The sequence below is a fragment of the Ursus americanus genome, chromosome 24 (assembly GCF_024610735.1).
Source record: "Ursus americanus isolate L20-20 chromosome 24, mUrsAme1.1.p, whole genome shotgun sequence".
NCBI lineage: Eukaryota > Metazoa > Chordata > Mammalia > Carnivora > Ursidae > Ursus > Ursus americanus.
Genome location: NC_142150.1, coordinates 45630491 through 45654331, shown reverse-complemented (window position 1 = coordinate 45654331; position 23841 = coordinate 45630491). Strand labels below are relative to the sequence as shown.

Here is a 23841-nt window from a genome sequence, read left to right as displayed (position 1 = left end):
GTGCTTGGTTCCGTGGACCGGAGGGCCGGCTCCCTGGATGGGAGCAGCTCGGCCGGGGACGTTTCAGGGACCCCGGGGCCAGCTGCAGTGCACTCCCGTGGACCGCACAGGCGCCAGGCGCCGCAGTTCTTCGAGCGGCCATGTTCCTTGCTTTGTTTCTCGCCCTGCAAACCTTGGTGGGAAAGGATGAAGAGGCCGCTTCGGGGCCAGTGTCCAGGGGGATAAGGAGGGGGCTTGCCAGCAACAGATGAGACCAGTTTGTCTTTCCAGACCGGTGTCCTGTCTTCTTCGGAGCTCCAGACCACCTCTGTCTGCACGAGGTGCCAAGGAAGCCCCGTGGGAGCCCGCCCGGGAGTGCTGTGCAGAACCGCGTGAGTCACAGGCCCCGTCAGAGCCTCCCAGCCCCGGCCAGCTCAGACCCGTCTCTGAAATGCACGGGGGGATTAAATGTTCTCCTAATTAAATTAAAAGCAAGGCGGAGTGGCTCAGTGGGAAAGAGACAGGACTGGGAATCAGATGCCCTCAATCTGGCTCTCAGCCTGCAGCGGCCCAGCTGCAGGCCGGCCCCAGACGCCCCCTAACCTCTGGGAGCCTCACTTCCTCCATCCGAGCACGTGAGGAGGATGTGGCCGGCCTCCTGAGGCCACCGCTCTGGGGACTGGGCCCTCGGTCCAGGTAGAGGCCTGGAGGAAAGCGGGAGGCCTCTTACTTCCTCGGCAGCCATGACAGTAGCTGCTGGTCGGGGGGCGCTCGGGTGGCGGGGCTCGCACTCTGCACGGGCAGGTCTCTGGCGAAGCTGGCCAGAACCAGGCGGAGCGCTGGAGAGTGTGAGGGACAGCAGAGCAGCTTACCCTAGAGGCAGCTGGAGGACAGAACAACGTCGCAGGTGGCACTGGCGTGGCGCTACGGAGACAATTCCGGTGGTCGCGGGTCTCGCATGGGCCTACACCTAGAAGGGGAGGCTGAGCCTCAGGGCCGCGTGGTCAGGAGGCCGGGGGCGGGGGCAGGCCCAGCCCCACTCCAGACGTGGGTGTCCAGCTCTCAAGTTAGGCCCGGAAAGGTCCGTCCTTGCACATCGGGCGCGTCCAACGTTCTGGCTGAAGGATGAAGCGTGCACGGATCCCGAGAGCCCTTGGTACCTCTCAGCACAGGCTGCACGTAACCAGCGCCCAGGCCGGGGCGACAGAGGGGTCCCCAGGAAGCCCCTGCGTTCCCACTTCCTGTCACGCCTTCGGAGGGTCACCACCGTCTGGGCTTCTGGCAGCAGGACTCGGCAGTGCCCGTTCTTGAACTTTCTATGGACAGACGCCCACGGCCGCACACCCCTGCGTCCGTCCGGCTTCCCGGGAGGCGTGCCACGTGGCTGCGGAGAGCGGCACCTCGCGCGCCGGGCGGCTGGCACGCCACCATGTGAACGGCCTGCACTTTGTTTATCCGTTCTGTTGTCGGCGGCCGCGTGGACCGCGTCCAGCGTCGGGTTGTTATCATTAGTGCTAAGAATATCCTGTACAGGCTTTCTGGCGAACGGACAGGCCGCATTTCCGGTGCGCGTCTGCCTAGGTGTGGGGCCGCCAGAGGGGCGTGCTTCCCTTCGCTAAGTCCTGCCGGGCAGCCCCCCGCACCCGGCCCTCCGGGGCTCGCGCGCTCGGCCACGCCGTCGGAGCGGGATCTCGCCCGCGGGAACCTGACGGCGAAGGCAACCGAGCCCCTTCCCGTGTTGCCGATTGGTTGGATACGGTCCTTCGTAAAAATGCTCGTGTCTTCTGCCCGTTTGATTCTGGGTTAGCTCTTCTGGCCCATCTACACTTGCTCTTTCTTTCTGTCTCCCCGTGTCCTGGCGCGGCTGGCGGGGGCAGAGACGCTGGTGCTCCCGCGTGCCCGCACACGCACACGGACGGACCGAGCACAGAACCACCACCTCCCCCTCCGCGGGCCGGCCCTTCCGCCCGTGAGGGGCGTCTTTTGATGAACAGAAGAACTTTAAGTGAACTCTTAATGTGATCCAGTTAATCAAACATTTCCTCTCTGGATAGTGCTGTTGGTGTCCCATTAAAGAAACTTTGACTACTCCAAGGTCATAAAGATATTCTGGTTTTTTCTAAGCCTTTATTAGCTCACCTTTCACATGTAGATCCGCGGTCCATCTGGAATCGATTTTTGCATCCAATGTGAGGCAGAGGTCAAGGTACATTTTCTCCCCCTTGGACATGCGGGCTGGCTCAGCACCCGTCGCGGAGGAGGCCGGCCTCCCTCCGCCGCCCTGCCAGCTCCGCGCCACCCCACTGCAGCCCACGTCCACGCGTGGCTCTGCTGCGGAGCCCTGCTCGGTCCCACCGCTCAGACCGCAGCGTGTCCTTTCCGCCAAGGCCTTGCTTCGTCGCTGCTGGGTTTGATAACAGGTCCGGACAGCCGGTTAAGAAGGCTCCGGCCAGGTCCCCGGCCTCGCGACTGGCCTGTCTTCCCATAGCCAGCCTCCCATCGGCATGGGCTGCCCCACTAGATGAGGATGGGGACAGCGAACGTCTTCACGATAGTGGGTCAACAACGGGTCTTGGCAGCCGTGGCCTCCCCACGCCCCTCGCGTTCCTTACCGTGTCCTGCAGCTTTCCGCGCTGTGGCCGCGTGCGGCCGATCTGACGTTCACGCCTCATGTGCTGATGTTCAGGTGTTTGCCAGACCCGGGACGTGTCTTCCTGGGAACCCTGGCTGGCGTGGATCTGGCCGGCTGGCCTGGAGGACACAGGGCAGTCAGCTCCCCTCTCTGAGCCTCGGCGTCCTCTCCTGGACCCTGGAGATGGGCCTCGCGGTGCAGGTATGAACACTTGAGGATGTGGGGTCGGGGGTCTGGCCCTGCACCGAATTCGAGAACTGTTAGCTGATAGAAATATTAGCCGATGGGAGACGTCACCTTGGTAGGGGAGACCCCAGAGGGACATCTCCTACTTGACCTGAGAGCTTCTGAACACAGCAGGTCACAGGTCTTCATGGGGTGCGGATGGAGTCCGTGAGCAGCCTTGCGGTCCCGTCCTTCACGAGATCTGCCTGGAGGCCTCCGAGCCCAGGGCCTCGACGTGGTCCGCAGGCAGGTGCACACAGCCTCTGGTGGTGAGGGAAGGGGCTCCACTCCCAGGGAGACCTGGGCCCCTCTGTCCTTCTCTTCAGGGGTGCGCAGCCACACGTGCCCCAACACGCTTCTACCGTTGTTCTCCTCAGCGTCAGGCCTACCCGCCAAGGGCAGCCACGGCCTGCAGCAGAGCAAGGGGTGGCGCGGGCCAGGCGTCCGGCCTGCCTGTGGCCCTGTGCGAGGCCAGGGATGGAGGCGCCGCCGTACCCCAATCTCTGGGGCAGCTCCGCGGGTGGCCTAGCAGGGGCGGCCGTGTTCCCGGTCTTGCTGGCCGCCAGCCGCTCCCAAGAGGCTGTGTGTCTGTGTCAGGTTGGGAAGGGAGGCTGCCGTTGGCCGAGACACACAGCTCACCAGATACACTGTGTTGTGGTGGGTCAGAGAGTGCTTCACAGAAGGGCCAGGCCTTGCCAGCGGCCCCTGTGAGGCAGAGCCAGGGCTCAGTCCCAGACACGCTATCTCTCAGGGAGCCCGGGGCTGTGCCGGGAAAGCCAGGCTGGCTCCCGTGGGGCAGGGAGGCAGGGGGCAGGGGGTCGCCAGCCAGCGGAGGCAAAGGGGCCTGGTCTCTGGTTGGGGTCTGTGGCCCGTCAGCAGGAGACAGCAGTGCACCTGGACGGAGAGTCTGTGCTCTGGTTGGGGGGCCCTGAGCTGCGGAGAATTCTGCACGTTTGGTCTCTGCACACACCCTGGACCTGCACCAGCGCACGTGGAGGGCGAGGGGCCTTGCAGACCCTCAGGCGGCTTGGGGGCTCCCGGGTCACCTGGGAGGCTGACTGCTTGCGTGGGAGGCAGAGCGGCGGGCCGAGCTTCCTGGCTTCAGGGGGTGGCCCAGAGCCCCCAGCTGGGCGATCGTCCTTTACATGTGCGCGCCCTCTGGGGACCAGGCAGGTGTCCTGGGCACAGGCCACCCCTCAGGTGCTGGTCCTTGGCAGTGACTGGTTCCAGGGCGGAGGTCTGACGGTTCAGTCTGTCAGTCCGGTTGGCCCACGGGAGGCCTGGGGCACCATCTGGGAAGGGGAAGAAAGGGCAGCAGCGGCAGGGGGAGACGGGAGTCCAGCCGCCGTGGCTGGTGTTCCCGGCGTCCCTGTTGGCCCCACACCCGTACCCCGAGCCCACGTCTGCTTTGATCAGCCCCAGAGGCTCCCTGCACAGACTGTGCGGGGGAGGGGGGGGCAGCCTGGAGAGGAGCGGGGGCACCCTCCGCATTTGCCCAGAGCTGCTCCCACTTCAGGGTGCACGAGTTACTCAGCGGGGGTGTGCACACAGCTCTGGGGACCGGATGTTTTAGGGGCAACTCAAGGGATTTTCCAAGGTAACATTGACTCTACCAGATCCACCTTCTAAGACTTTGGAACCAAACCATCACACAAGATCAGACCAGGCCCAAGTCCAACACTTGCCACAGCACGGTTCTCCGGTGCCCTGCTAGGGAAACTGAGGCCGGGGGGTGACGTCACAGGCAGTGGAGGACGTTTGGAAGCGGGTGGGAGGTGAGGCCGTGCCAAGAGCACAGAGCTACACTCACTCTCACACTCACACACTCAGGGCCCTTCCCCACGGCCTCGCATGTGGTCACACACCCGCTGCTCGCAGAGAGCCCAGCCCCCGGGCAGGTGGGCAGCTCCCGGCAGCCAAGCCCGGGGCCCCTGCTCCATTCCTCCGGTAGCCGGGCGCTGTATCTAGGGTATGAAGTGCAAGGTAAGGTCACGCTGCGACCTTTGGCCTCGAGCCTTTGAGCCTGCTCTAGGCTTGTCTCCCTGGCCCTGCCCCGGCTGACGTGGGGTCCCGTGTCGTCCACTCCCCGGCCCGGACCCGACGGCCACCCTCCGGCCCAGGGGCGCCCCTCCTACCTTCCCTTCCTCTTGGGCCTTTCGGTGGTGGTCTTGTGTCTGTGTCTTCCTTGGGTTCTGGGTTCATCAAATCAAATGGAATCTGTTCCAGTTTAAAACACTGGAATGCTTTTTTTTCCTTGCTTTTCTTCTTGAAGTGCCCCGTGGAACCCGGCTGGGTGCGTGGGCTCCGGGTGGGAGCTCACGGGGGCCCGGCTGCAAGACAAGGCCGCAGCAGGAGCGGGGGGCAGACTCGTGATGTGGGGGTGGCCTTGGGTGGAGCGACGCCCCAGAAAACAGGCTCCCGGCGTGATTGAGCTGAGGCTGGTGTGTGTAGGGACTGGGGTGGGGCCATCTGCAGGGGTTCAGAGGAATTCACTGGACTGTCCTCCCAGGTGACCCCCACAGCCCACAGCAGCCTCCTGCTTACAGCTCCCCACCACCCATCCGTGTCCTGCACTGGGAGCGGGCTGCGTCAGACCAGGGGGCTGGTGTTGGGGTGGGAAGACATCTCTATAGGTGTTGGGAGCTGGACAGCCAGGGAAGTGGGGGCCCCGACACCAGAGACCAGAGGGCCATGCCAGCGGCTGACAGCTGGGGCCAGGCCCTGGGGCTCCTGTCTCTGGGTCCCGTGCTCCTTTGTGGCTCCAGCCGAAGCCGTCTGTTCTAGTGGGACCCGCACCGCACCCCGCACCAGGCCCCGGTCACCTGGCTACCCCAAACATAGTGGCTAGCTAGGGTACTTCCCTGAGCACCAGGCCCCGGTCACCTGGCTACCAGGATAGCAGTGGGAGCACGTCCTCGAGGCCTCGGTCGTGGCCGTGGCCTGCTTCTTAACCTGCTGTTTCTCCCACACCAGGCCCTCCCGCAAGGGATGCGGGAAGAGTGTCCCCCCAGTTAAGTCCACTGCAGGCCATGCTTGGAAGGACAGGCCGGTAGAGTTGAGGCATTACTTAAACACTGAACTGCGAGGTCTGGGCTGGCCAGAAGGGAGAGTGAAGTGGGCCTCTCAGGCCACGGCAGGACCTCACGGCACTCAGCCAGAGACCCCAGTGGGCAGGAGCAGGCCAGGGGTGCCACCACCCCCCAGCTCAGAAGGATCAGAGCGGCCCCGAGCAAGGACAGAAGCCCCAGCAGCGACGCCAGGCCCAGGCCGCAAAGCCACAGCCGCCTCCCCAGGCAGAAGGGCCAGGCCCAGGAGCCCCCCCCTTCCTGTGCCAGGCCTCCCGGAGCGCTGAGCACCTGAGGAGCCGTAAACGCTCCCGCTCATCACGGTCCTCATCAACTCCGATGACCTGCAGGGGGATCGCACTGCCCACCTGCTGCTCCCTGGCCACGCAGGTGGCAAGGCCCCGGGGACTGGGGTCAGAGAGAAGCTAAGCGTGACCAGCCCATCCACCGTGTGTGGCCGATCATGGACTTGTCTCATTTACTGGGCTGGTGCTGGTCTCTGCCTGTAAATGTTTAACTCCCAAGGATGCCAGATCTCAGGGCTGGGAAGGCCCGGCCAGGACGGGGGCCGGGGGAGGGGGGCAGTGCCTCCTCCCGGTGTGTGGGGATCGCCTGCAGCAAGGAGAGTACAGGTGGGATATGAAGAGGGACTTCCCGCAAGGAGCTCAGCCCCGGGGTGTGCTGGTTGGGGAGTAAGTACTGTCTTCTCCCACCGTAGCTGAGAGGAGGCCACGGGTGGGATGCCCAGCCCCTCGGGCCCCTCGGCGGTTTCCGGCTGCCTGGGGCCTGGGGTGCGGCCCCCTCATTTGTACTTGCTGACTGCCCCATGAGGGCCTGGCCTAGGTCTCCCCGCTGGTGGGGAGGGAGGTGTAGAAGCCGGGTTGTGGGGCCACCCAGTGTGGGCTCAGGAAGGGAAGGAATGTGACTGAGGCCGGGTGTGGCTGAGCAGAGTGTAGCCCGTTGTGGGTTTTTCTTGGGGCCCAGATAGACGTGAGCAGAGATGGCGGCCCCTCTCTCTCGGCCCCCACCACACACACTAGGACCTTTCTTCCGCGTGTGGCTTGGAGCTGGAGGCCAAGGACACCCTCTGGAAGTCTGAATTCCATGCGCTCTTGGCAGGGAGCGGCTTCCTGCCTGGGGAAGGTGTGCGCGTGTGTGCGCATGTGTGCGCGTGTGCACAAACGGCCACGGGGGCTGGCAGCGGGAGAGGCACGTGGCTGGAGGGGCGTTTGACGAGACGCGTAAGGTGGTCCCCGTGTCTCCCGGCACTGGATGGCACTTGCACAGCCTGTCCTGAGGCATTAAGACAGATACCTGGACTGAATGAATCAGAAACGTGCGGGCTGCGTTGCCTTTGAAATAATCTCGGGCTTAAAACAGTCACGGCTAAACATGCCTTTGAGTTTGGAAGCCAGGACTTTTTGCAAAATAATTCAAAAAGTTTGTTGAACCTTAAACCTTCCCTGACGATTCCTTCCTTCTGAAGTTAACTCGTTAAAGTTGCTCCAATCCCAGCCTGCTGCCAGACCAGCTTCCTGGAAACCCTCGCCAACTGCTGGCCTTTGGAAAGGCTTGTCACCCTAATAGCTGTAAAAAAAAAAAAAAAAAAAAAAAAAAAAAAAAAAAATCGCTCACTGGGCACCTTGGCTGCAGGGTCTGAAAAGTCCTTTGTGTTCACCCCAGCTGCAGAGTTTTCCAGGCCTCACTTGTGGGGCTGACTGGAGCTGTTTCTCTTCGTTTCCTCTTACAGTGGCGGGTGCTGGGCTGGCTTCTTCCCGCCCAGCCACCCTGCCAGCGGCGTGTCCCAGCCTCCCCACGCCCAGGTGGGGACGGGGATGCCCAGGGCAGAGCCCCTGCCGAGGCCGGGTGTGGACACGTCCCGCGTGGGTCACCAGCAGCCTCATCTTCCCTTCCCCTGCCTTTGCTCCTGGGGGCGGGGGGGCAGTGGCCCGCTGAGGAGCGCCCAGGGCCCCCTCCTGGGTCAACATGGTGTCACCGCCCCAGAGTACACAGGCTCCGAGCGGTGCCCGAGCAGTGCCATTGCTGAAGCGGAGATCACGGGCTCCTCCCCAAAGCCAAGTTTTGGCAAAAGAGAAAAGCATGGTGGTGAGATAGGGTACACGTTCCAGCCTTTTCTTCCTTTCTTTTTTTCTTTCTTTCTTTCTTTCTTTCTTTCTTTCTTTCTTTCTTTCTTTCTTTCTTTCTTTCTTTCTTCCTTCCTTCCTTCCTTCCTTCCTTCCTTCCTTCCTTCCTTCCTTCTTTCTTTCTTTCTTTCTTTCTTTCTTTCTTTCTTCTTTTTTTAGTTTAAAACATGAATATGCATTAGGAAATACTTAAGCCAGACGTGGGGCAGATCAATTGAAAAATAGGTCGTGTTGTCATCATTGCTGTGTGAATCAAAATCAAAGATTACCTGAAGGCAGAAACGAGCTCCATAAAAACTCAAGTATTTTCGTGGGACGCAGCGGTCAGAACGTGCCATACACGTCCACGACGGTCTCTTGAAAGGATCGCTCCTCTCCAAAGCCCGCAGTGACGGAGCACATGCGGCATCTCATTTCCTAGGACAGCCTGTGGGTCTGCAGAGGGGTGGAGGGCACCCCCCCCATCAGAGTGGGGGTGGGCTCCCTGGGAGCCTGCCCAGGGTCTGCTCTCGCTCTGGTTCTGCCTTCCGCTGTCAAAAACCTCTTTGTGCCGAAGCAGCCCCCGTTTCTCGGAGTGACATGAACCAGAGCCCACGGCACCATGCGCGGAGCTGCCTCTCGCCAGCCGCCCAGCCCCCGGCGGAGGGCTGCCCGTTCACAGCCTGGCAGGGCGTCCACACGCTCCGCGGCGGGCCGTGCTTTACCTCGTGCAATCTCGCGTAACAAACGATTATAATAATAAGTAGGTTTTACACGCGCACACGGCAAAACGAATTCAGAGCACAGAAGGGGCTCTGGTGAAAATACCGGGCTGTCCCCACCCCAACCCCGGATTCCTGCGTTTCCTTCCGTAAAGGTTAGCGCTGTCAGCGGTTTCCGACCTGTTTCTCCCCCGTGTTTCCTATGAGCAAGTGCGTCTCTGCGCCTATCCTTACGCGGACCACCCTTTCACACACACGGTTGCATGGCGAGCGCGTCTACCTGCGGTTCCCCTTTGCGGAGCTGACGTACGGGTCCGCCACACTTCTTTCTGAGCTGCCCAGATGAGGTTGATTGACGCGGCGGCGCCTGCGAGAAGCACCTTTATTAAGTGTTCCGCGGGCGCGCACGCACGCATGTGGGATGGCTCTGTGTGGTGGGGTTCAAGTGCTTCCAGGATCCGTTTGGGCGCGTGGCCACTGCTCTCAGCCCACTGCACCGGGCATACCCCACGTGGGGCTGCGCTCGTGGGGACTCTAGTCTACAGCATCGGTTCCATTTCCGGTGCACACGGGCATCCATCTGCCCGAAAAGAGGCACGCAGATGGTGGGGTGGGAGGGCCGCCAGGCTGGGGGTTGGTCAGCGAGCTTTCCATCCTCGGATACAGGGGTGGGCCGCTTAGTGAGGCCTGACTGAGGGCGACGTGACTCTACTGCAGCTGGCAGGACGGGGCCAGCAGGGACACACACAGTGACCCCAAGAGAATGGAGCCCTGGCCAGCGCGCCATGCTGCACCCCTCTCCGCAGGCGTCATGCTGTAGGAGACCTTCCAGCAGTCCCCAAGCAAGTCCACTCATTGCTCGGTGAGCACGCGGCCCCAGTGCACACCGTTCAAAGGCGAGGTGCCTGGGCGCTCCGGAGATGGGTCTGTATGAAGACGTCGAGGGCATCTCCTTCTTATTAACAGCTGCAGGACATCCCATTGTCCCGTGAGTAGGAACAAGTCCCCTATTGATGGATGTGTAGGGCAGCTAAAGACAGCCATTAACCATTCAGATATTCACTAAGGAACTGCCCGATTATGAAATTAGTCTGTCCCTCCCCACTGAACACTACTGTGTGCCCCCCCCCCGGGCTTATCCCTGCTCTAGCTCCGTTGACGGAGTCGCTTCCGAGGCTGTCCCTTACCGAACAAGGATGCCACAAAGTGAGTCAGTTACAGAGAAGAGCTGTAAATCTCGCCAAGATGTGAGGTTTCATGAAGTTAAGGGCAGCGAAATGGAAGACCCCCAGCAGTGAGGCTGCGTGAAACCAGTTACCCGTTGAAGAGAAAATCAAGTCTGGGGCCCAGATGAGCGGCTCAGAGCAGAGCCAGGGCGGTAGTAAACCAGAGGGCAGCCCCTGGGCGCAGCGGCTAAGCCTCCCTTTCTACACAGACGAGCCTTTCCATGGAAACTCTGCCAAAGGCTGGGACGCAGTCAAAGGTGCCCCACGGTGGCCTCATGTGATGGTTCACGACCACAAGACCAGAACCGTCTCCGCTCGCTCTTTCTGAAATGAGGTGTCTGCAGTTACAACAGCTTCTCCTAGGACAGTCTTCTTTCCACAGCTAGTGTCGTTATTTTTCAAGGAAACCTCCCAGTCAGATCCGTGTTTCATGTCATTTTGGTCTCCATTTTAAGTGGATTCACTCCCAAAGGTCCATTTTCCCCATTTGTACATGTTTTCACAGATCTGCCAAATGGCGGTTGCACCTGCACCCATACAAGCGGCCCCATGCGTCCGTGAAAGTGGCTCTGTGCATCCAGGCGCCCGTGAAAGTGGCCCCGTGCGTCCGTGTGTCCGTGAAAGCGGCCCCGTGTGTCCGTGAAAGTGGCCCCGTGCGTCCGTGTGTCCGTGAAAGCGGCCCCGTGCGTCCGTGAAAGTGGCTCCGTGTGTCCGTGTGTCCGTGAAAGCGGCCCCATGTGTCCATGAAAGTGACCCCATGCATCTGGACACCCGTGCTCTGTGCGTCCATGTGTCCGTGAAAGTGGCTCCGTGCGTCCGTGAAAGCGGCTGCGTGTGTCCGTGAAAGTGGCTCTGTGCGTCCGTGAAAGCGGCCGCGTGTGTCCGTGAAAGTAGCTCCGTGCATCCGTGAAAGCGGCCGCGTGTGTCCGTGAAAGTGGCTCTGTGCATCCATGCACTGGTGAAAGCGGCCCCATGCGTCCGTGTGTCCGTGACCGTGACTGCTGTGTGTCCTGCGCCCGCACCCACACCGCCCCCAGCAGACCAGCAGTCCCGGCTTTTACCTCCATCCATCTGATGGATGAGAAATGCTATGCTGGAGTTCCGATGTACATTTCTTTTATTATGAATGATGGCTTTATCTTTTCAAATAATTAATAGCATTTCTTTTTGTTTTGTGTTCCATCTTCCTATACTCTCCTCTTTTTAAGCCCTCTTACTGATTTATAGGAAGTCAACATGTGTTGAAAATATTTTACCCCAATTTTTCTTTGGTCTCTTGGCTTCTATAATATTTTTCTGCTGGTGGGAATTTTAAATTGACATGAACTTTGGCAGTCTTTTGTGACTTGGGGTTGGTCCTAGCTGTACATTTTGAAAAAACTTCTTCGTTCTGAGATTGTTTTAATGGATTCTGCCCTGTTTTCCTCTGTCCTTCTTATTTCACCTTTTTACATGTGAATAGTGTTTCATCTGGGTTTGGTGTAAGAAACCATTAAATGCAGTGTATTTTCTGTGTGTCTAACTCGTTGTCCCAACTCGAGTCATTCGAGCACATCACCTCTCCGCTGACTTCCCTGCTGCCTTGATCGCATTTCAAATTCTCCCGTCATTCGTGTCTGCTCGTAGACGGCCTTCTGGATGGCCGATGGGCCCGGGGATAGGCCAGGCCTGGCGGTCTGACTTGGGAACTTTACGACACACTTACCTGTGGGGCAGGGCCTCCCCCATTCCCATTACTGGAAAGCCCCAGTGCAGCCAACCAGGGAACCCACGGCACGGCCTCAGATCAAGACACTCTTCAGACGTAGACACAGGATTAGCTCTCGAGTTGACAGGAAGCTGGGTGTTAGGGGCCGAGTCCTCGCCTGGATAACTAGGAATGTCAGGGAGCTGCAGTGTGTGCTTCTTCCCGGGCTCGCTCACACGGCAGAGTCCAGCCACACAGGGATCGCGGGTCTGACCCAGGGGCCTCTTCCCACCCGTGTATGATCCCACGTGCTTCAGGGCATCTTAGGAAAAGTGAATGCAGTAACTGAGCAGAGAACAAGAGATGAAAATAGGCCTAATTCAAGGAGGAAGCCGCAGTAAGAAAAATCTAGAATGTGCATCCTGCCCCACCCCCACACAGTGGCCAGAAGGAAAATCTTGACCCCATCAAGCCCGCTGGCTGGGGCATCGTAACAACCAGTGCAGGTCAGCACGGCTCCGCGTCCCAACCCCAAGAGCCGCAACTGTCTCCTGGCCTTGTCTGGGCTCCCTGGCCCAGCACAGCCTTTCCAGCCTTGTCCTTATGAAAGCAGCCCAGACGAAGGCTACCCCTGGGCCCCTGCACCGCTGCCTGGCATTCTCCTTTACTGACTCGGGAACAGAAAGTCGTGCTTACAGGCAGTTCTGGAGCCTCACCCGAAGTTCAAACCCCGACTGCACTGCTGTCTCCTCGCTGGACCTTGAGTGAGCCACTGGGCCGGGGTCTTGGTCTCCCCAACTGTAAAATGGGGATGACAAGAAAGCATGCCTTCGAGGGCTGCTGGGGGGACTGAAGGGACCCCGTGTGAAGCAGAAGCCAGCGCCCGCACACAGAAAGGCTCCAGTGCCGGCCAAAGCCGGTGTGCAAGGCGCCTTCACCACCTTTACTGTCCTGGGTGCCTGACGAGGCCGCCAGGGAGGGAGTCGAACCAGGAGGCTTGGCTTCAGAAAGAAATGTAGCGCGTGCTCGGGAGACGGTATAGGCTGACAGGCGCGCTCCAACAGCCACGGCCTTCTGGAGCCCGGGGTCCGGCTGCCTCCGGAGAGCTCCAGGTGATGCCTTTTCAGACTTTTACAGGCTTTGGAATCGGCGTGTCTGGTTTTTAAAAAGTGAGCACGTGTGTGACTCCCTACATTCTCTTGGTATTTTCTACGGAAGCTGTGATCGATTTAGATTAACTTAGAATTCTCTTTTTTACAAAAACAGCCTTCCTGGCCACACAGAGGAGAGGTTTATCTAGGTGTTCAAAAGAGCTGTAATGTCCCTCAATAGCTTTTAGCCCCTTGTGTGGATTTTGTACATTTTAAAATTCATTATTGGGTATTTTTAGGACTGCTGATTTTTTTCGTATGGGGATCATGACTTTTTTAATTAAACTTTTTATTTTGAGATAATTGCAGATTCACAAGCAGTTTTAAGAAATAATCGATGCCATGTGTCCTTTCCCCCCTTCCCCCCCCAGTGACGTCTTGCAAACTGTAGACTAAGGTCAGATACACGGACCCAGCGGCGCTCCTGTCCCCGCAGGTCCCTTGTGTCACCCCCAGAGCCACACGCACTGCCTCCCACCCCGCCATGTCCTCAGCCCTGGCAACCACCCATCTGTTCCGCATTTTCAAGTCTGCCTGACGAGACTGTTCACTGTGGGACCTTCGGAGACTGACTCGCGCTCAGCGCAGCTCCCCAGAGACCCTCCCAGGCTGCCCAGGGTCCGCTTGCATTCTCGGCGCGACACCGCTCAGGCCTGGGTTTCCAAAACCGATTTTTTAGCCGGGTTTTTGGGTCACCGTAGATGAAACAGGTGTGTGCTCCTACGCTGTGCAGGCCTTGCCGGGGTGGACATTGCGGAGCTCCGGGTGCGGCTCTGGAGGACGTCGTCAAGAATGTGCTTAAATGAGGTGCTCGAAACAAAAGTTCCTGGGAGAAATTATTTGTGTCTTGCTTTTCGTTTCCTTTTTTAAGCTACTTTGTTGAGGTATGATTGACATACCAAATCTGCACGTAAGTAACGTGTGCAGCATGAGGATTTGGAGAGAAGCGCGCCCACGAGCTCATCACCGCGATCTTGGCCACGAAGCGCCCATGAGCTCCAAAGGTGCCCTCTCGCCCTCTCACTGGTATTGTTATCCAAGGAGGGCGCTTCCCGCCAAGCCTGCCCTCCCAGCGGCCTGTGAAGGACACCGGGCCGTGTTTACTGCCGCCCCCCACGCTGCACCCGCTCGCCCCGCGGGGCGGACCCTCCGTGCAGGGGGTGGGGGGGACTAGCCCACGCCCCACCTGCCGCCGCCACCCAGCCCTCCGCTTCCAGCAGTCTGACGGCTCCGGACCCTTCGTGTCACTGGTATCGTGCACTGTGTCCTCCCGCGTCTGGCTTATGTCACTGTCCTCCACATTCACCCGTGTTGTCACAAATGGCAGGATTTCCTTGTGAGAAAATTCTTGGACAACAGTTCTATTTCTGAATGCTAGCAGGACGCGGAAAGAAAGTGCTTTTATATGGTTGACGTTTGATGAAGAGTGGGATAGAAGGAAGAGTGGGATAGGTGAGGAGGGGCTGCGCAGCCCAGGGGCCGTCCGCTGGGGGCTGAGAGGAGGGCCAGTACTCCCAGGACTTCCTGTCTCCCCACCAGCCCACCCAGTTCTGTCTGCCTCTCTCCCCCCAGCTATGTGACCCCTAGTCAGCCTCCCTGCTCACCCCCACGGAAAGGATGGTTCTTAGAGCTGGGGTGACCACAGACAAAGAATGGGGATCCCCATGAGAGTTCTAGGGGGTGGTGGGACCAGCTGACCTTCCTGGCCTTAGGCTCCCTTGATGGAAAATGGGGCTTCATAAAGGCCCCCACCTGGTCCAGGCTGGGCCAACCCCCGCAGCCCGCAAGGAACTTGCCTCTCACTTCTCTGGAGGTTTCTAACCGTCCCCCCCTCACCCCTGACCTTCACACACACACACACACACACACACACACACACACACACTCAGCTAAGGGCAAGGGGGCAGGTCGGTCTGGAGCTCTGGCGGGCCCCCCAGGGCTGGTAGGTGCAGGGCCCAGCTCTCAGAGCTGAAGGGACGTAGGATTTGTTGCGGTACTCCGCAGGCTGTGAGGGCCCCCTCGCCCCGGGCCCCAGGCGTCTCCTCTTCCATGCCGGAAGGGGTGCTCGAGCACCCCAGGCCCTGTGCGGGCCCTGGGGGCCAGCGGGAGCTAGGCAGGGCGGTCCCCGCGCTCTCTGAGGGCCCGGCCTGCACTCCCTGGGCACCCAGGGGCTCCCAAGGAGGCCAGTCCCTGCCGTGCGGACGAAGGGAAAACGCAGCAGCCCCGCACACGCTTTGAGCTAAACCATCATCTTCAGAGAGTCAGTACTGCACTTGCCCTCAGCCAGGCGCTGTGCTAAGCGCTTTATAAACACGGTTTCACTAATCTGCACATCAGGGCAGCTCTTGACGTAAGAATATTATCACTCTTGTTTTATATATAATCAACCTGAGGCTTGAAAGGTTAAGTCTAGGGCCCGGGGTCACCAAGCTCGTAGTGACCTTGAGCGGCAGATCTAATGAAGTCATGGGGGCCCCTCCAATATTCTCTTGGTATCATTTTGAACAAGCCAGGCTCTCTGCTGACCCTCTCCCCCTCCCCAGGCTGGGAAGGACTCACCCTCTGGGTCGTAGCTGAAATGCCCGCACGGCAGACTGGGCCGCTGAGAACCCCGTACCCCACCCCCCACTCTTAATGGATAACTGCGTGTTTACTTGTGCTCAAGGGTTTACTGGCTGTCTCCGGCAAGTGCGAGGGGCCGGGGAAGGCAGAAGCAGACCTTTTGGCTCAGGTTGTTATCTCCAGCCTTAATCCGTGTGGAGCCCATCGTGGCCCCTCTGTGAATGTTTGATGAAGAAAGAGGTGAATGAATAAGCGAGGGGGATTTGTGCCAGGCAGGTGCCGGCCCCGGCTGCAGGCCCTCATCCACGCAGCCTGCGGCGGGAAGCCCCTGGCCTCTTTTTGGAGCTCCTCCACCCCTGCCCTTCCTCCAGGGCTCAGGTCACATTCCACAGGCCGTGGCCGCTGGGAGTCCAGAGTCGACCCAAGGTCTCTGATCACAAAGGATCCCTCCCCTTGAGGCCTGCTCCCTTCTGCCCGTGTAGAAATGCAGGGAATCAGACGTGTTAACTACGATGACCCTCCTGGGGCCTTGTATGTAGAGGTCGTTCCGGTTTTCACAGTGGAGAAACTGAGGCTTGGGGGATGGCAGAGCTCCCGCATAGACGGATGGTGGGGGCACCTGGGGAGGTGCTCGAGGTCTCCCTGCCACCAGGCTGTGCTCAGATACCTTCCATGCCTGGCTGTCCCGGCGCTGTCCTCCCGGGGGAGGAAGGCTGCCCCCGCCTCTAAATGGCAGGGCCCCCTCCTGTCAGCCTGAGAACAAGGAGCTTCTGCATCCTCCTGTGCCCGGGGTACTTCTCGGCAGCTCCGGAGGCGTGCACATGGACCGTGGCAGCCACCACGGGCCTGTCTTCAGGCCCCTACTGGAGACTCGGGCACTGCGGGCTGACAGAGCTGACGGCGAGGGGTAGAGGGACGGCCCCAGCGCTCCCCGGCCCGCGGGCCTGAGGATGCCCAGCGAGCCTCGTGGAGGCCAGGTTTTCCGGGCCAGGCACTAGGCCACTCTGCCTGTCACTGCGGCACGGCGGCCCGCTCCTGGGGCTCCGGCTGGTCCAAAAAAAAGTAGGAATTGCATTATGATTCCATCAAAGATGGTTTTCCTATTAAAACATGACTCGTTAAAACACAGGGCTTAGTTCCGAGTAAACATTTCGAGCCGCTGAGGACAAGCAGAGATTTATAACCCAGAACAAGAATTAAAGAAATAAAAGCCCGTGAATATTGCCTGAGCCCGTGAACACTGCCCTGAAGCCCTCGATCCAACCTGCTCTTCGTCTCTGCTTCTGGGAGCCTCTCTCGCCCTCCCTGGGCGGCGCGGGGCCCTCCGCACTCCGTTGGGGGGGCGCCTGGCTGGCCACCTGGGCCCCGGGGCCGCCGCTCCTGCCCCGCACACACCCGCTTTGTGGGAGCCCTCGGCCCGGCCCCACACTCACTGCCGCCCGTCTCTTCCAAATCATAAACACAAAAGATGGCCAAAGGTACGCTCTCCACGGCATTTTTCCTAGTCAGACAAAACCCGACGACTGTCTTTTGTTTCTTTCCACTTAGAAGCATTTCCCTGGCAACCCTGTCTCTCCTTAGTCAACACCAGCTAACTCCATCCGTCCCCTTTATCAAGACATTGTTTAGAGCAAATAACTCATTAACTGGTCCAGCAACTTGGGAAGTCTTTCAGAGCGGCTCTCAAGAGGGCCTTTCCCCTGAGAACGGGCCAGGCCGCCGGGCGGCAGAGCAGTGCCCACGGGGGCTGGCCGCCTCTTGCCAGCAGACGGGCAGCTGTCCGCTCCCCAAGCGCGCCCACTGCCCTCTGGGCGGACTGAGTACCTGAACAAAAGGGGAGCTGCCGTGGCTGCCGTGACCCCCCCCCATTTCTGTCCCTGTGTCTCTCCTGTGAGTGAGGTGGCCCAGCGTGGACCGGGGGGTTTGGGGGGGGGGGACGGGGCCTGCTGCCACCACAGCACAAGCTCCAGGCGGCCGCGTGGGCTTGGTCCTCACTGGTTCCTCAGCTCCCCAGCAGCATCCTCTTTCACTGGAAAACATGCTCCTTTGGTAAATAGACTGTGTTCCAGAACTTTCTAGCTGACCTCCCTTCTCTTCCTCCTTTTCCACTGTTAGGTGTTAGAAAAGCAGTGGGTTTGCTTTCTTGGTGTCCCTGCAGTGACTCCCAGGCAGGGAGGCAAGTTCCTTGTCTGCAGCACCAAAGTCGAGCCTGAGCTTTCCCAGGAGAACTAGAGGCCGTGCGGGCAGGCGGCCTAGGGGCCTGGGAGAGGCGCCCCATCTAGAAGGGGCACGGAAAGGTCTGCTCTGGTCACTGGGGGAGGCTGGGGTCTCCCCGCCGAGGCGAGCCCGTGTCCAGCCCCCTCTAGAGAGCTCCCGAGCCGCAGACCCTCTATCAGAGCAGCCTGTTCCTGACCCACACGGGACACTGGGGCTGCCCCGGCCGGCTCAGGAGGGGAGCAGCTTCCATTTTTAAGGCTCTGCGCTCGTCGCCCACGATGTCCTCCCATCCCTGCCTCGCAGGTCCCCCTCACTGCTGGCTCACACACCGGTGCCTCCTGGGGCAGCCCATGAGACTTACAGACCGGACCTGTGTCGGCGGGTCTCCTTCTGCACAGCCCTGCACCCTGAGCAGGAAGCCCATGCACGGGGGCCCCCACACGAACCACTAGATCTTGTGGCTGCGGGTGAGACAGCGTGTCCCCAGGAGGGTGGAGGCACAAGCCCTCACAGGCCCCAGGGGCCACTCCTAGACTCTGGAGTCTCAGAGGCCCCGTGCGGGCTTCAGGCCTTTGAGTCTGGGGTTGGGGGCTTGTGGAGGCCTCTGCCTCAAGCGCTCAGACTCCCGGGCAGAGCAGGGCGGGCGGGTTCCTAGATGGCTTCCTGGCTCCCCAGGGGCTCGGCCATCACCTGGGCTGCGGGACGCCCCATGGTCTCTGTGAACGAGCCCGCCAAAGTCCTGGGTGCCATGCGCAAGGCCCACAGACTCTGGGCCTCAGTCCACTCGCAGGAGAGTCGGGGTGGGGCTCACTCCAGCCCCCCTCGGACTCCAGCCAGTTTGGGGGATGGCAGAGCAGAGAAAGAAGGGTGCTGGGCCAGCCCCCAGCAGGTCTGAGTCGATGGCAAAGTGTGGGCCTTCACCCCGTCTCAACCCCTCACTTCTGGGTTTTCATGCTTTCCTGAGAACACAGCTGTGCCCGCCCATCCTGTGTCCCTCCATCCCCCGCCAGCTCCAGCCTGCCTATGTGACCCTCAGGCCCTGTGTGCACAGAACAAAGGTCCCCACCCCAGTAATGCTGCTGGCCTGGGAGGCCAGACCCCAGGGCTCCAGGCCTGGCTGGGGGAGGAACATGCCCAGTTGGGCTTAGCGGGGCATCACCGCAACCCCTGAGCAGGAGACCCAGATCCCAATGCCCAGAGCCCCTGCTTGCCAAGGTTCTGTGATTGTTTTGAAACAATTCCCACCAACAGACGCCCCCGCCTGCCCCCAGGGTAGCCTCATGCGCAGCCTGCAGCCCCAGCCCGGAACAACGGCTCCCAGCCCTGGGCAGCTCATTCCTGTGAAGACAGCTGCTGTAACCAGATCGGGAGCCTTGCTGCCAGCACTTTCCACATGAGCGCGTCTGCTCTTAGGCTGAGCTCCGGGCTGTACAGAGCCCACTGCTGGACCAAACACAGTCCCCACCTGGATGGCAGACCTGTACCTGAGGAGGGATGTCTCAGTCAGCCCTGGCGTCGGTGCAGGGCCTGCAGCTGCAAAGCCACATTCCCTCTGCCCAGGGGACTCAGGTGCACTTCCCGCTGGCTGTCCTGGGAACCAGATCCCAGGGCCCCGCGGGGTGTTCGGATGCACCTGAAGCAGCAGCCAGCAAGGCTTCAGGAGACCGAGGACAGGGGTCTTCTGGCGCCCGCAGCCATGCTCCCGAGCCACCCAAGCCAGCCCCCTGCCCCAGCAAGCGCCCACCCAGACCCTGGTTCCCGAGGAGCCTCAAAGGCCAGATGTCCTGTGGAAATCCTGGTGGGGTGGAAAATCCCCAGTAGTTGAGCCCCAGGCTGAGCTATGACACTGTACTTCTCCCCCCTGCTGGGGTCAGCCAGGCCCACTGCTTCCTGCTTCCCTTTGATGTCTCCTGTGTGGGGGAGGGGTCAGCACCCCTCCGGGAGCAGGCACACTCGCTGCCTCACTCGACTGTGACGAGGAGTCTGCTTCTAGGGCCTGGGTATGCGGGGGTCAGGCAGGGGACCCAGCGGGGCTGAGAGGGAGGCGGGTGGAAAAACCCCAGCCTTTGCAGAGAGCTCCGGGGGGGGTCTGCCTCAAGGCCGAGGGCCCTCACGCCTGGGTGGTCTGATGGGGAGGGAGGCGCCACCATGAGCTTCTGTCCAGGTGGGGAAACCGAGGCCTCTGGACAGTCCCAGCCTGTCATTCGCGGGGACTCCTAGGGGCCTGGGAGGCAGGGGTGACTTCTGTGGGATTGCGACCAGCGGTCATGTCTCCTGCCCCCCCATAGTGCTCGACTGCCTGAGGGTGCGTGGTCTGGCCCCCACCTGCCTGCACAGGTAGGCCTGGGAGACCCTGAGAAGGGCAAGCTGAGAGAGGCAGGTGACCGGGAAGGCTGAGGACCCTCCCCTTTTAATGTCCAAACCCGCTGAGCCCCCTGCCTTTGACGCAGGGGGTAGGAGAAGCAGCTTGGAAGTCAGCCCTTGGGGGATGTCCCTATCCGCCCCTGCACAGATTATCTCCCACCCAACCCTGGGCCTCAATGCCACTCTTGGGATGCCCCCCCCCCAGCTTGAGGCTTTTTTCCTGGCCTTGAGAAGAGGGGCCTGAGGGGGTAGGAGAAGCCCCTGCGGGGGAATGGAGAAGGTGGAGGAGGGGTGGTGCCCTGCCAGCCAGGACACAGGCCCCCAGAGACCCCCACCCTCTCATCTGCCTCCTGCCCTAAACAGGGGTGCGAGGTTTCTAGAGAAGCCCCCTTCTCCTTAGCCCCGGAGCCTCGTCCCTCCCAGGTCCCACCTCCGCCCGCTGTTGCTCCCTCGCCTTGCCTGCCAGCCTAGGCGCTCACAGACAGGCCCATCCAACGGCCCCCACTCCCCTGCACGGGAGGGGCAGAATGAGTGATGGGTCAGAGACTCAAGTGGAAATCTGTTAGCAGGAGATCTTCCGGATTCGCAAACAGCCACACATTTCAGGAGCAACACAAGCCAACAGCCCTGGTGGCAGGAGCGGGAGGGGTAGCTGGGCAAGTGGCTGGCTGGGCGGGCAGCGCCGGCTGAGTGGCTGCTAGGGACAGCTGCCCTCTGCACCTGGACCGGGCATGGTCCCACTTGTTGACGGGAAGCCCGGGGAGGGGGGTGGCATTTGGCTCCCTAGCAGCTTGAGCAGGAAGAGAAGGATGCCTTCTCGGGGTGGCACTTGGCCCTCCCAGGTGTCCAGCCGTGGCCTCTGGCATCCCTCTTGGCATCCAGCCCTGCATGTGCAGGGCGGGCCTCCTGGACTCCCAGGCTGCCTTCCCCCACAACACTGATGGGGACGGTGGCACCTGGGGACGGGCTGCTTGCATCAGCCCTGCCTTCCCTCCCCGGCATGGTTCTGTGGCACAGCTGAAGAAGGTTCAACAGTGTGTCTCTCTTCCGAGGTTAGGATAGGGGGCCTGACAGAGGACCCGCAGCCCACCCCTCACCCCAGGTGAGAGGACTTGGTGGGCTGGTCTCCGCCGCGACTGGCTAACTTCCGCCATGTGAGGGCCCAGTGGCCTCAGGCGAGACAGCCTTCGGCCAGGCTGCTCTCTGCTGGTCTGCCAGTGTAGGCAGCACCTCCCTCCCTGTGGGGCCGTTGAGGGTTAACTGAAGTCGAACGTGAGGACGAGTCACTGGGCAGTGGGGCGACTGGCACGTGGCAGGTGCTCACACTAAAACACCTCTGTCTCCCTCAAGAACGTCCCAGGGCCAGAAGTGGGACCAGTGTGAGAGCGGAGGCCAGGTCCTGGGACCTCAGGAATGGCCTCGGGGCCCGGTGGGGTCTCCACTTGCATCATGAAGAAGGTGCCACAGGGGCTGGGGTTGGGGCAAGAAGGGACAGGAAGGGAGGACAGAACCCCAGGCCCCGCGCGGAGGTCATAGGACGGGCCTGCGTGTGTATGTGAGTGTGGGGGTTCCGGGCCGTGTGTTAGGGGTGTGGGCGCCGGGGGGCCATCTGTTAGAATTTCTGAGTGGTTGAGGATGGGGTGTGCGCCCAGAGCCCTCGGGCCTGGGGCTGTGGGCGCACTCTCCCCATCGCCCTGGCTCCCTGCTGGTCACCCTCCCAAAGCCGGGAGCTGGTGGTGGAGGCCCAGGAGTCTGAGGCACCTCTCCCAGCGGGAATCGCGTGGGGGTAGGTCCAGCTCCTTTCAGCCAATCTTGAAGTTTCCTTTGGGAGTCACGGCCCTGTGTTAAGGTTCGCCAGGTGTGAATGGAGGGGAGAAGCTTCAGGGAGAAGTCTCATCTCAGGCGTCAGAACAAGCTGGCCAAGGGAGGGAATGGGGAGCCTTTGTTCTGGATGCACAAGGATTCCTGGCGACACTGGGGTGGGGGCTGTGCAGAGTCCCTCTCAGGGCTCAGCTGTGTTTAAAAATTAGCAAGCAGGGGAGTTAGAGGTTCTGCAGTTAACCCCTTTTGAGCCCTCGAGGCCTGTTTGAACTGTTAATCAGGAGGGCTGAGCAGAAAGGCCAGTGCCGCCGCCCCCGTGAACACCCGTCCGGCTGGGTCTCTGGGTCCAGGCGTTGGGGCCGAGAAACTGCTGGAAAGTTCTATCTGCGTGGGGTCTGTGAAGCGCCCTGCCCCCGCCACAGCTCCAACGTTGACAGGCTCTTTGTTTTCTCCTCTAGGCCCTATTCAAGGCCATTTTTCAGCTTGCTGGCTTTTGGTGAAGATGGGGGCATTTTCTACCGCGCGAGGCTCTGAAACACCTCGGCAAGGGCGAGGCCGTCCCGCGGGAGCCGGCCGGGCTTCCTCCCGCACGTGCTTGGGGACAGCCTCTCTGACAGAGGAGGGAGGACAGGGCGTCTGTCCTGCGCAGCCGTGGGCAGCACACAGCCGCAGCAGCTGGAGGCACACCCCAGGGGCCAGGTTTAGGTCAGTGGCCATCCGTGGCCCCAAGTCAGAGAAGCAGGGGCGCTGGTGCCAGAGGCCGTGACCCGGAGGCAGGGGACTGACTCCCTCCTTCGCAGGCCGCCCCTCCAGGCCAGGCCCTGGATACAGGGCTCCTCAGGACCCGCCTAGGGCTGGACCCTGAGCTGCTCTCCTAGGGCCTGTAGCTTCTGGCATCATCTGTGGATGCCTCTCTCCCGAATGTCTCCCTTTCCAGCTCAGCCCCCCACACTCCAGACCCACGTTCCCCTCACCTGCCCCACCACTCCCGTCCACAGCCTCGGGCAGTCCACACCACCCGGGCACATCCCCACCCAGGGTCCTTGCCACCATGTGCGCCGGAACCCCCGCGGTCACTGCCAGCCATATCCGCCTCCTGGCTGCCCACGTCAGCCCCCTTACCCTGCCAGGCTGGCTTCGCCCCTTGGTGTCACCGTGAGCTTCGGGCTGCTCTGCAGCCCCTCTGCCCCCGTCACTGGGCGCTGCCGTTGCTGTCCCCTTCAGTCTTTCTCCGCTCAGTGGAAGGAGATCCTTCCAGAAGGCGGCTCCGACGGGGACCCAAGGGGTCCCTCCCTGAGTGGGACCCCTCTGTGGCTGCTGGTGTTCTCAGAACGAGCTCGGATCCTCCGCAGCACGGCCTCTCTGGTCTGGCCTCTGCCCGCGCCTGAGCTTCTCCTCCTCCTGAGTCTCTTTCCTTCCCTTCGGCTCATGGGCTTCTTCCACCAGAGGGCCCCTTGCCTGTAGCCCTTGCCCTGTCCCCCCCTCCCCAGCTTCCCCAAGGGAGCTGCTAGGACCCCAGACTGACTCCTGGTGCAGACCGTGTTCTGGGTGGTTCCCACCCGCAGCACACGCTTCTCCAGGTGCAGGAAAACACGCATTCGCTCGCTCGGTTGGGCCCTCTCAAATCCCTACTGCCCGGGCCAGCGGCTGGTACCCAGTGCTAGGTGCCGTTTCAGCGAACAAAGGCTTGTTCACTGACCAAATCTACAAACTGGGGCACTGGTCATGGCCCTGCCTCTCAGGCACAACCCACTGCCTGGGAAAGTTGGCTGCAACGTGGCCTGTGTCGCTAGGAGGCGTGTGGCACTGTGGCCTGTGTGTGGCCTGTGTCACTAAGGGGCGTGTGGCACCATGGCACGTGCGTGTGGCCTACGTCACTAGGAGGCATGAGGCACCGTGGCACGAGTGTGCTCCTGGATGGGCATCCACGTACGGGGGAGGGGGACCTCCAGGAGCATGCTGGATGAAGGAGCAGGAGCTCCCCTGGGGAGGGGAGGAAAAGGACTTTCCTTGGCAACACTGGGAAGTGGCTCCCCCCTCCCCCCCAGTCTAGAAGCCTTTTGCTCC

The 23841-nt window shown here is 61.0% G+C and overlaps 1 protein-coding gene across 2 annotated transcripts in view; it reads left to right on the top strand.

The window, feature by feature from the left end:
* Positions 1 to 23841, top strand: part of KCNQ1 (potassium voltage-gated channel subfamily Q member 1) — a 322363-nt gene that overhangs the window by 148493 nt on the left and 150029 nt on the right. The window contains exon 12 of one of the 2 annotated variants that reach the window (XM_045770690.2): positions 271 to 3638. The exons of the other annotated variant lie outside the window; for it this stretch is intronic. Coding sequence (XP_045626646.2) covers positions 271 to 463 — 193 coding nt within the window. The 3' untranslated portion in view covers positions 464 to 3638. Of the gene's footprint in view, positions 1 to 270; positions 3639 to 23841 lie in introns of those variants that run through there. 2 annotated transcript variants of the gene reach the window in all.